The sequence below is a fragment of the Jaculus jaculus genome, chromosome X (assembly GCF_020740685.1).
Source record: "Jaculus jaculus isolate mJacJac1 chromosome X, mJacJac1.mat.Y.cur, whole genome shotgun sequence".
Classification (NCBI taxonomy): Eukaryota; Metazoa; Chordata; class Mammalia; order Rodentia; family Dipodidae; genus Jaculus; species Jaculus jaculus.
Window position 1 is genome coordinate 84,312,968 of NC_059125.1, and position 12,428 is coordinate 84,325,395.

The following is a 12,428-nucleotide window of genomic DNA, read 5'->3' on the forward strand; positions in this document are numbered from 1 at the left end:
CTGTCTTTCTCTCTGTGTCTGTCACTCTCAAATAAATAAATAAATAAAAATTTAAAAAAAAAAAAGAGCAGAGGTGAGAGTGGACATCCCTGCCTTGTTCCTGATCTCAATGGGAATTCCTCCAGTCTCTCTCCATTAAGTAATATTTGGGCATTATGACCTTTGTATTTTGTCTTTATTATGTTAAGATATGAACAAACCATGCCAATTCAATTTCATTTTTTATTTCATCCACTATCCTTTTATTGTTTAAAAGTGTGCTGTTCAGTTTCCAGGTGCTGATGAGATTATTGGTGGGTGTTGTGTTAATTTCTAGCAATATAAGGGTTACCTTAAAAAGTGACGTGCTGTTTTTCTCTAGCTGCTTTTAGGATTTTCTCTTGGTGTCATTGTTTAGTGTCTTAATGACAACATGTCTTGGAGAGTTTCTCCTTTGGTCCAATCTGTTTGGAGTTCTGTTAGCTTCTTTTTTTTTTTTTTGAAGGTTTTTCAAAGAATTTATTTGTTATGGAATTGTTTGAGTCCACCAATGACCTGGACAGAGGATTTCTAGGCTTAAAAGGATTTTGGTCACTTTATTTTTACAAGTTATGCAGCACTCTTAAGGCTTTTCTTTTTTCTTCTTTTTCTGGGGGTAGAAGAGGAACCATTTATCATATCTAGGAGAGGTTAGCCAAGGAATCTACAGAGTTTAAAACTAGGGCAGAAAAGGAAAAAGACTGTTCTAAAATTCCTCACTTAGAAGGTCCCGAGTCAAAAATCACATTCATCTGTGAAAAGAAACATTTAGGTCATAACTATATGACTGATATGACCTTGGACTTGGATGGTGAAAATTTCCAGATAGCCTATGAATGACAGGATATATGCCATTCAGTTGGTCAATTCTGGCATGTGTCCTACTTGGCTTGTGAAAATTTTATAAATATCTCTTAAATCCCAAACCTCCTGGTTCTCTGAACCTGTTTGTCTTAATCTGACTCCCAATACTTTTTAAAACAAATAATCTTCTCCAGCAACATCACACATTTTAAATATTTGTTAAGTATGGAAGGACGCAGAGAAACCAAGTATGGATGTGAATTCATACAACGCAATCCACAGTGCATCTGTGACTCTCGGGGTGGCTGTGCCCCAGAGGGGACCATGCAGGCAACGTCAACCTGAAGAGGGTGTGAACCCCAGCAGCTGCTGGATGGGTTTAAAGCACCACTCATCAGCCTCCAGCTCTTCCACCAAACCAACCAGTTTTTCCATCCGAGCAACTTGCTGATCGTGCTTCACTTGTTTAAGTGTGGATGCCACTTGGTAACTGAAGACGGATTCACAGAGGAATCGCTCAGAGCCATCTTCTAGCATCTCTCCAGCTCCTTTGGGGTAGGTGAAAAGGGCTTTCCGTGGTGAGGCAAGGTCTGAGACGCTGAAACCAGATCCCATGATGGAGCTTCCACTGACCCCACCAGCTGAGGAGGAGGAGGAGGAAGCAGCCATGTCCTCTAGCAGAATTCTCTCTTCACTCTGCCTCTTCAGTGATGGGACTAAAGGCGTGTGCCACCATACCTGGCTGAGACCGACTTTGTCTCAGCAGCCTTGGCACGTTCCCTAGCAGCCCCCCGGAACAACCACAGCGGGCTGCGTTGCCTGCGAGGAGGACGGCCTCTGTTAGCTTCTTGTATCTTGAGGGCCTTTCTTTTGAGAGAGTAGGAAAGTTTTCTTCAATTATTTTGTTAAATAATTTCTTCATGCCTTTGGTCTAAATTTCTTCTTCTTTTGGTATCCCAATGATTCTGATATTATGACATTTAAGGGTATCCCACACTTCCTTCATGCTCTGTTCACAGAGATTTTTGAACTTATTGAACCTTTTGAACGCTTGATCTGTTTCTTCCATGTTTTCTTCCAGATCTCAGTTTCTATTCTCCACATGGCTAACTCTATTCTTGATAGCTTCTAGAGAGTTATCAACTTTTTCAATTAGGTTTCCATTTTCTACTAATTTTCTATGTATAGTTTCCACCCCTCTGTCAAGCTTCCTTTTCATGATTTTCTTGATGCTTCTTGGAATTCATCCTTTAATTTCATTATGTCTTCATTTGTCATTGCCAGCTGATTTTTGTGGTCCTCTTTTTTCACTCTCCTTCATATCTCTTAACTGTCTTTGAACCCCTTCCATTTTCTTATCTATTAGGACTAGGCTAGTGATAGCAGCATCCACATGATTATTGGTCCTTTGTTGCTTTTCTGCAATTTCTACCAGTAGCTTCGTCAGGGTTACATTGCTCATAGCTTCATTTTGGTGTTCTTATCCTAATGTCTCTTCCATGTTTTCATTAGATATGTTCATTGTAGGACTGGGTGATCTAACTAGATTTAGTTGCATTAGATTTTTCATGATTTTTCTTTTGTACCATGGTCTGCCTATCACAGTGTATGGGCTGGGAGAGTAGGACTGAGGTCTCAATGTGTGGGGGAAGTGGTGTCTCTTAAGGGAGTTGGCCTAGGCTAGCTGGCAGGAAAAAGCAGGAACTGAAATGGGCTGAGTGGTCTTGAACTAACATGTGGGTGGGTGGATCCTGAGCTCAAGCACAGTGGGAAGCTGAAGCAGCCTGAGGCTTGATGCTGAAGGAGTCTGAGCCCTCACTTGGCACAATGCCAAAGCAGCCTGAGCTCCTGCATTGCAGGGGTGTCAAAGTTGCCTTAGCTCTAAGGTGGTGATGTGCCAAAGCTGCCTGAGCTCACACTGGTAAAGATGCTGAAGCAGTAAGCACCATAGCAGCCTAAACTCCTGTGTGAAGGAACACTGGGACACAAAAGCAGTCAGAGATAACCCGCAACAGGACACTGGTGGCCAGCTGGCACAGCTGACAGGCAGGGGCTTGCACCTGAGCTGGCAAAGGTGGACAGGCAGAGTGAGCTCACATAGGCAGGTGGAATGCGCCTCAGCTTGAGCATGAATGGGTGGTGGCCAGAGCAGTAATTTGAAAACGTGCAGAGCAGGCTTAGCTTGCACAAGTGGGGATCAGAGGCACTCATGTGGTACACAAATGGTTCAATGGAGCCTGAGCTCCAGCAGGCCAGCGGGTGGAGCCTGCCCACGGTCACGCATGGGCGGGATTAGAGGGCGATTGACCCTGTACAGTATGGCAATAGTATGGCCTGGGTCCCCTTTCTTACCATAAGTGCAGGGGTATCCTGAAGCTGGGACTGTGGGTATGGTGGCTTCTTGGGGGACTTGGGGACTGGTGGAATACCTGAAAGTGAGAGAATCAGCATTCCCTTTTCTTCCCCCTCTGTGCCATCCCACTGGCAATCTATTAGAGATTGCTCTCCCCTAAAAGACCCAGTGAATCCTTAATGCCTTGCCTGTCTTTCCTGGCGATGTGTGGAGCAGTTAGGTGGTTGCCATCTTGGCTGGAAGTCCCCAGAAATACAAAATTTTAAGGAGAAAATGAGTAATGATTTCATACAAGTGTCATTTAATAAGTCAATATTTAAACTGATGTCATTTAAAGGAATAGAAATAACTTATTCCTGGGAGTGTACTACTGAAGTGAAAAATAATAACAGATAATCATTTATGTAGCCTCAGAGCAGAGGAGCACAGACATATAATCCCCTCCCCAGTAGTAATCCTAAAGTTAACCTTCTGTATATCCTTGGGAAGGGTTATAATTTCACGAGATCTCTTCTCCAAGAAATCATTAATAACTATAAATACCCAGAAAAATATGTGGCCTCAAGAACTTGTTGTATTCCATGACATAAAGTTAGTGGACTTAGTCTTGTATAGGTCTTCTTCAGTAATCACAACTGCTGACAGTTCACAAGGGTAATGAGTATGTCACGGACAGAGAACTGCATTCTATGACATTCCATCCCTGTGCCTGGCTCTTACTTACTTTCTGTTTCCATCTCTGCAGTTTTTCCAGAGTCTTGGAGAGAGAGATAGATGTCCTGTTAAGAACTGACCACTCAACAATCACTTATTCTCAGCATTTTTGCCACATATGAATCTCTTCAGTAACTGCTACCCACTACAAGAGAAATAAAGTTAAAAAAATAAAAGCTTCTTTGATTAAAGATGATAGCAGCAGTAATCTGTGGTTGTAAACAAACATTTAAAAGTTATATCATGTCTATCTAGCAAAACAGCAATAATAACTTCTCCACTAGGCTTAACTTTTTCACAATGTTTATAGTATTGAGATTAATTTCTTCCTGTGGAGAAGGCTTTGAATCCAATACAAAAGTAGATATTTGTAGCCACAGCAGTCTTGCTATATTTTCAACAATGAACATATCATACCAGGAATGTTGATAGCATAGCATAAAGGATCTACAAAAGCCCAGCATTATTGGGGAGAATTATCTACTCACAGTCTGTATAGTACCTTCTGGCCCTGTGAAAGAAAGCAAGCAAGAAAGAATCTCCTAACATAGTTCTAGATTGATTTTTCCATGCCTTGCAGCCAAGTCATGTGGTATCCTCAGCAATAAGGTCTCACCATCTACTTCTAGTGGGAAAGCAATAGGGTTTGTAATAGCCTGTAATGTTTGGGAACATAAGGGAATCTTCCTAGCCAAGAACTCATAGGGAAGTAGCCCATCTCTAACTTAGGGATTTTCTTATTACACCTTTATGGTTTCTGGGAGTAGCTTTGCCCTTGCATATAGGATACCTTTGTTCAAAGTTTTCATTTTTATTTTAGCATTTATAGAAACAGTATGATGAAAATTTTTCTCATTTACCTTATTGTGTATCACCCATGCCTTACCTAACCATAATGTCCTAAGAATTTCACAGTTGTGCTTGGCCTTTGCACTAAAGGTTGTATATAGGTAGCCCTCAGATTTCCCCAAAACAATACACGTTATTGCTACTGCTGATGTTTTCTCACTGAAGTTACATTGCAAGACCTTGTTTCTGAATACACCACATGACTTGGTTTCAAGATGAAGATATCTATCTAGGATAGACCTTGAAGCTTCCTTCCTGATAACTAGCTTTCAATCTCCATCTTCATTCTTTTATGTGTGCTTGAATGGTATTCAAATGCTTTTCCAAATATGCAATATACTCAAGTGGTTAGTATTGCATCATAAATGAAATCAAATGTGGGTGGGATCACTGATAGCCCACTACACATCATTACAAGTGTCAGTTGATTACAGGAATCAGTAGGTTAGGCAATATTTGAGAAAATTTTTAGCAAAATTTAGTACAGAATGGAAAGATTCTATAACTTACATCAATTGTTTCCTCAAGATGTCAGTATTTCATTCAGCTTCATGGATGTGAAGCACTATCTTACTTGGCTCTCTGCAATCCAGTTATTCTCCATGTGATTTTTGGCCTTCACATCCTTACTGCAGGAGATAGTATCCACATGTCTTTTTCATTCTGGGAAGATAGTGCAACCTTAGTAACATATCCTAATGCCAGAGCAAGTGGCATATGACTGATTTTCATGGCATACTTACAATCATATTACGTTGGTGGTAGTTTCAGTAGTTTTAATATACTGCCTAGTAAGTCATTGTATTGAGATGAGAGACCCAACACATCAAGAAGGAATATGATACCCTTATACATCAAGAAGATATTGACTATGGAATTTCCCCCACATACACTCCACCTTTACAAAGGGTAGCCTTGGTGGCACAACTTTTCATCCATAGCAAGGTCAATGAAACTGCTACCACAGCAAGAAGATATGTCTTTCCATACCACATGGGAAAGGATGGTCATATTAGACTTGGCCCTACAGATGCTCTATCCTGAGATGGCTCAGCCTCAGTGACTTGACCTGCTGCTCAAATCAAAGGTTATCTCTATTTTGTAGTCAAATATATATGCAGCTCACAGAGGTGGCCCACACAGAACCCTAGAACTCAGGAAGATTATGAGTTTGAGGCAAGCTTTGAATATAGATAATAATCACTTGTCTCAAAAATAATAATCAAATATAAGAAAACTTCCTAAATACTTGGCTGAAATATAAATACATTTTCTCCAGATATTGTTTTAGCTATCAACCTAGTGATACTATAAAAAAATAAAAATTAGGTTAGAACTGATTAAAAGATGAAATCATTATAGAAGTCTGAAACACAGCTGCTGGAAATGAAATCAAACAAAATAAGATTAGTCAAAATTTCATAGATAAAACAAAATATGTGTCATAGTCAGATTCACATTGTTGGGATGAACCTCCAGGCCAGACACAATTTATGGAAGGAAGGGATTTATTTGAAGCTTACAAATCCAATGGAAGTTCCATAATGGTGGAATACATTGGCCCACTTCCACAGATCCAAGCAGAGAGAAACCATAAACAGCCAGCATACAGCAAAAACAATCATGATCCTGCAGCAGCAGGACCCTCATAACTCACTTCTTACCATACCTTAGGCTGGAATATCTGACCCACGTGATACATCCCATTGCAGCAGAAGACTTCCTGCTAGGCACAGAAGTTGCAAACTCAATTTTAAAAAGACTTGAGTCTACTGAGGGATATAGATTCAAACTACCACATTGTGCCCCTGGCTTGCAATAGACTCATAAACATCTCACATTGTAAATTGTATTCAGTCCAACTTCAAAGGACCCATAGTCTTTACCAATTTAAGATATTTCTAAAGTCTCAAGTCTCATCTGAAATTTCAGACTATTTCTTACTTGTGAGTCCTATAAAATCAAAACAATTTATATACTTCCATCATGTAATGACACAGAGTAAACATTTCCATTGCTATAAGGCATAATAACAAGGAAAGCCTGGACCAAAGCAAATTCAACAACGGTTCAGCAAGCATCTACCACTCAAATCCAATATGTATAGCCAGTGACCAGTAACAAGTCTCTGGATTTTCTAATTCCACCCTTCTATCTGACTGACTATCCAGGGAAAACTTCCATCCTGTGCCAAAAGTGTTTTATGGTATTCTTTGCACAATACTGGAATATCCAAAACTTCTTTGTGTCTCCATGTAAACCATATTCCATGTTCTAATAGCTTCACTGGCCTCTTTATCAGGGTCATTACACCCTGCCTCATGCTGCATATCAGCAGCAGCTCCTGGAACTATGTGCAATTCATTAACCACTCCATGTATTTTTCATGTTTCCAAAGACAATACTAAGTGTGCAGGACACAGCCATATTGTTAATTCAAGGATGACATAAATCATGATTGTTAAGAGCAGATTCCTTCATTTCTAAAGAGTTTACATTCATAACATTTAGTCTTTCTTGGGTGGAATCAACTCAGGCATTCTTTCCATTGTTCCAATGTAAAGGAGTTGAGCCATCCTTAGCCATGCTAACATCTTCTCAATAGTAGCAGCTTTAGCAACCAGCCTCAATGCCAGTAATCTGAAATTTCCTTGAATTTTTCTAACTTTAAATGTTAAATTTCTCAGTATTGTATCTTCTGCCAAGCATATAAGCCCATTACACATTTAACCATCACACTATAACAACCCACTCTATTGCACCAATTTCTGTGATAACCAGCTTCACATTGCTGGATGACTTTCTACATCAGATACAATTTATTAGAGGAAGTTATATATTTGATCAAGATCCAGGGTATGTTCCATAATGGTGGGCAAAGCTTGCCCCATTTGCACAGATCCACACACAGAGATAATAAACCAATACCAACACCACCAGGTATCCTGGCAGAACTCACTTTTGATAACTTACACTACAATTCAAATCAACCATCAGTGAAGCATTACCCCCAGCAGGAGACTGCCTGCTCAGGGTAGAAGCTACAACATCAATTTTAATAATACACGAGTCTATTAGCAGATATATTTTAAAGTATCACAATACTATTAGCAGTAAAACCTTCTTATATGACTCAGAATCAAAGGTACTACTGGACACACAACGGATTACCCATCACTATACCTATCAGGATAAAATGCCTCCCTAACTGCACTAAGAATGTTTTTAGTGACTTATAGTTTCTCTGATTGCCCTACATAAACTGAAAGAGTTCAGTGAAAAAACACATTTGGGACATTTTCCCAAAGAATGGCTAATGGATATAATTCTTCACAAATGAGCTGTTTATTTCACTATCTTGTTGTTCTGGTGTCATAGAAAACAAAGAGCATGTGCAGCTGGAAGCTTTAATAAAATTGCACAGTGTACAACAGGGTCTGCATGTTCTTCAGTGCTCATCTTTTGCTTGTCATCACTCTTGTTAATAACTTCTTCTCAGGTAACAGAACAATGCTTTGGCAGTGACCCAGTGTATTCTGTAAAGATGTCATGGTTAATTTAGATAAATATTAGATTTTCCACATCTTCTTGCAGCAGATGCTTTTGCTCAGATCAATTCTTCTAGCAGCACTAAATATCCTCTGTGGGTATGTGTTAGCTAAGAGATAACCTGGAAAAATATAACCTATCTAGTAAAGGCTAGCAAGAGAGTGATTATTTTCCCAAGTCACTTTTTCATAGTGTCTTCCTTCTGTCATTGACTGTCATTCTTCAGAGATTTTTCTTTCTCATTTCAAATGCTATTATCTGTGGGAGTAAAATAGAATGCTATTCTTTTGACTCCAAGTCAAAATATACATAACTTTTTTCTCAGATTTTTATTTACAAATATTTGCATTGATTTTTTTTTGTTAATTTAACATTCCTCAGTAATTTGAGTACCATCTCTGAATTCATACTCAACCTCTTAATTTTTTACACTTGTTTTTTCAATGCACTCTGATTTCTCAAGGTCTTGTCTATTTTCCTTTCTCTAAATTGTTGATGAACATTATGTGCTTTTTGTTTTAATATTTGTCTCTGTTAAAATTTTACATGTCAATGTAATCTATTTGTTCATCATATCAGCAGTAAAATACAATATGAATATTTCTAAATGGAGGATTATGGTATTGCAAAGGAATGACATTGTTTTTATAGAGGAATAAGTCCCATACTTCTTGGTTGTTAAGAATGAGTCCTTAAAGAAATCAATATTTGAACCTCACTTACCTCATAAATATATTTTTAAAAAGGAAGAGAATTATGTAATAAAATATTATGTAATAAAATAAAATACATTTTACATGTAGAGGCATATGTGCATGAGGTAGGATGGTATATACCATAAATCTTAATAGCTTGGAACAATTCTTATAAAGTGGGAACATGCAGGTACCTGGAAAAGAGGATAAATGAACATATAGAATCAAGTTCTATAAAAGAATATTAATACAAATCAAGCATTTACTGGTAATAAATCATAAATTTGTTTAAAACAATTCTTTGGTATACATATGCATATATCATTTTAAATACAAAAGTGTATTTTATACTAATAAGATGGTCTATGTTTCTGTTTTCCTGGCAGTACCATCAGATTTTTATTACTATTGCTTTATAGTATAGCTTTAGATCAGGTACGGTGTTACCTCCAGAGGCATTTGTTATTGTTTTGTTTTGTTTGTTTTATTTATTTATTTTTTCCTGAGGATATATTTGGATATCTGAAAACTGCTGCCATTCCATGTGAATTTTGAGATCAGTTTTTCTATATCTGTGAAAAATGGTGCTAGAATTTTTTTTTTTAATTGAATAGTTTTTATAAATTAGTTTTGTATTCAGTGAATGCAGTCAAGTTGGTACCATTGTTAGGCTCTTCCAAGTCTTACCCCCTCCCCAGGCCCCTCCTTGTTGAGGTATATGGGTCATGCATTTTGGAGTTAGCCACAGTTATGGGTAGGAGAAATGTCTCTTAATATCATGACACAACATGTGGCTCTGACATTCTTTCTGCCCCCTCTTCCACAAAATTTCCCTGAGCCATGTTGGGTTCATTTTGGGTCTGCTTCAGCGATGAGGTCTTGGGAGCCTCTATGTCTCTGGATATCTGATTTGGTAGGAGTTGATTGTTCTCTGTGTCAATCTCCTTCATCCTTGTGCTGGTACCCAGATCACCAAGAAATCAGCACACTTGCTTGTTTTGCAAATTATTCTTAGTTTAAGCTAGGGCCCTTTTGAGGTATGATGGGTGGTTCTCTCCTTAGGATTGGCATCTATCTGAAAAAGAGAAGCAGATTCTCCAATGGAGAGTAAAGTTAGCACCAGACAAATGGGATAACCTATTTTTTTTTAATAGAGAATTTAATAGGTATAGGCCATAGTGTAGCCCACAATTGGTGGTAGCTTGATAATGGAGTGTGGGCTCATGTTTCCATATGGCTCTGGCTTATTTCCAAGCTCCAACTATGGGTCACATTCCACTGAGCTGATCAGTTAGCAAATCAAGAGCAGTTGGTTTCCCACTACGGCTGTGCGCCTCTATTGCACTTGTGTGAGCTTTGACAACAGGTTATTTGCTGCTAAGTAGGTTAGATCATGGGTTGCTTGGACAGATATTGGTCATTTTCTCCCAGTCACCCACATAGCACCTTCTGGCACTAGATGCACTGATTGTCTGGGGGCTGACTCTCTTCCAGCTTCCAGCCATGTCATTCCATTTTACCTATCATCTACATATGGTGTCATCAGCAGTAGGGTCTTACCACTAGCCTTTGGTGGGTCTTCAAGTACTCTGACAGAGATCTGTCTTTCTTCTAGGAAACCTTTTAGTCTCTCTAATCAATAGCTCATTGTGGTCAATACCCCCCTGCTGGTACTGGGAGTTGCAGGACAGTGCCCACAAAGAGAAGGAAAAAAATAAAAGATAAAAAAGTTAGAGACACTTCCGGTTAAGATGGCAGCATAGGTACCACGCCAAAGCAGCCTAGGGGGGAAAAATACCAAAAAAACTCAGCAAAAAACACGCTTTTACTAAAAAGTGAGGTGTATAGGAAATTGAGGCGGCAGCGGAGAAGTAGAAGAGTTATAGAGCATCCAGAGCCTGCACAGGCGGGATAAGCGGCTCCAGCGGCTCAGGCAGCTCGGCCAAACGCCGCAGCCGCGGCGCAACAGAAAACCGCCAGACCAGCTCGAGCCGCAGGAAAAGCCTGTGCGGGATTTTCCCCTCACACCGCGCTCTCCGCAACTCGGGAAAAGTGAGGGGAGAGCAGCAGCGAGCAGGGGAGGAGAAGACCGTGAAGTAGAACACGTGGAGCAGCGAGACAACCAGAGCAGCCGTGGCTCCCTCCCCTCCCCCACCGCCTGAGCCCAGCTCCAGCGAACACAGCAGCGGCCCGGGACCCGGCCACGCCAACTTGGGCTGACAGCGGGACCCAAGCAGGAGCAGAGTTCGGCAGCAACTTCAGCGGCTCCAGCACCGGTACCAGCGGCCCCAGCAGCAGCGGACCCAGGAGCGGCAGCGGCGGCAGATCCAGCAGCAGCGGCTTCGGGGAGAGAAGCGGCGGTGGTCAGCAGCTTCAGCAGTGGTGGTGGCTCCGGTGGTGGCAGCTATAGGAGCAGCTGAGGCAGCAGCAGCGGCTCGGTTTGCCCCGTAGGAAAAGCAAGTGCCCAGCTCCAGAAATCAGAACAGCAGCCCGACGACCCAGGCAGCAACTTGACTGAGACCAAAATCACCCAAGGTAACTGGGATTGCACCAGGGAAGGGTCTCACTTGGTCACAAGCTGACTTGGATCCCTCAACAGACCAGAAATCTCAACCTCTTTGTTGCTAGAAGATCTGGTCATTATAATAACTACTCTTGCATACATACTCGGGGCTGTTTTTGATTGAATGTATACAGTGTTTAGTTAAATTTTAGAATCTACCTGTATTTTATTCCACTCAGCCTGCTTGAATACTCCTATAGCAGGGAATCTCAACCCCTAAGAAGATCTTTGTAGATACTCTGAGAGTCTTAAGAGCCACACCTAATACCTTAAGGTCCTACCGTGAAAATATATTACATCAAATCAATTGATACAGCTAAGAATACACAGCTAGCTAGAAAATCCAAGCATAAACTTAATCCAAGATGCAAAAATATATACATTATAACACAAGAAACACTAAAAAGCAAGATGATATAAATCCACCTAAAAGTATTAATGCATCAGAAATGTCCTCCAGAGAGAAAGAGTTAGAGGAAATGCCTGAGAAAGAGTTCAAAAGAATAATTATAAATATGTTCAAAGAGGTCAAAGAATACATGAAAACAATCAAGGAAGAAATCAAAGAGGAAATCAAAGAGGAAATCAAAGAGGAAATCAAAGGAATCAAAGAAGAGGCAGGACACCAATTTAATGAAATAAAGAAGGCAATACAAGACATAAAGAGGGAAATAGAAATAATAAAGAAAAACCAGTCAGAATTACTAGCAATGAAGAACACAGTTAATGAAATAAAAAACTATGTAGGAAATCTCACCAGTAGGATGGATGAGGGAGAGGACAGAATATCTAAGCTAGAAGACCAGGTGGCAGACCTAATGCAGTCCAACAAAGAGAAAGACAAACTTATAGAAAAGTATGAGTGGGAATTTCAAGATATTCG

At 40.0% G+C, this 12,428-nt stretch overlaps 1 protein-coding gene across 1 annotated transcript; it reads right to left on the reverse strand.

The window, feature by feature from the left end:
• Positions 1 to 611: 611 nt before the first annotated feature.
• On the reverse strand, positions 612 to 1,605 carry LOC101608537 (anaphase-promoting complex subunit 16-like). Its single transcript, XM_004666746.2, has one exon. The coding sequence runs from the start codon at positions 1,489 to 1,491 to the stop codon at positions 1,159 to 1,161; it is 333 nt and encodes a 110-aa protein (XP_004666803.1). The 5' UTR covers positions 1,492 to 1,605; the 3' UTR covers positions 612 to 1,158.
• Positions 1,606 to 12,428: the final 10,823 nt, after the last annotated feature.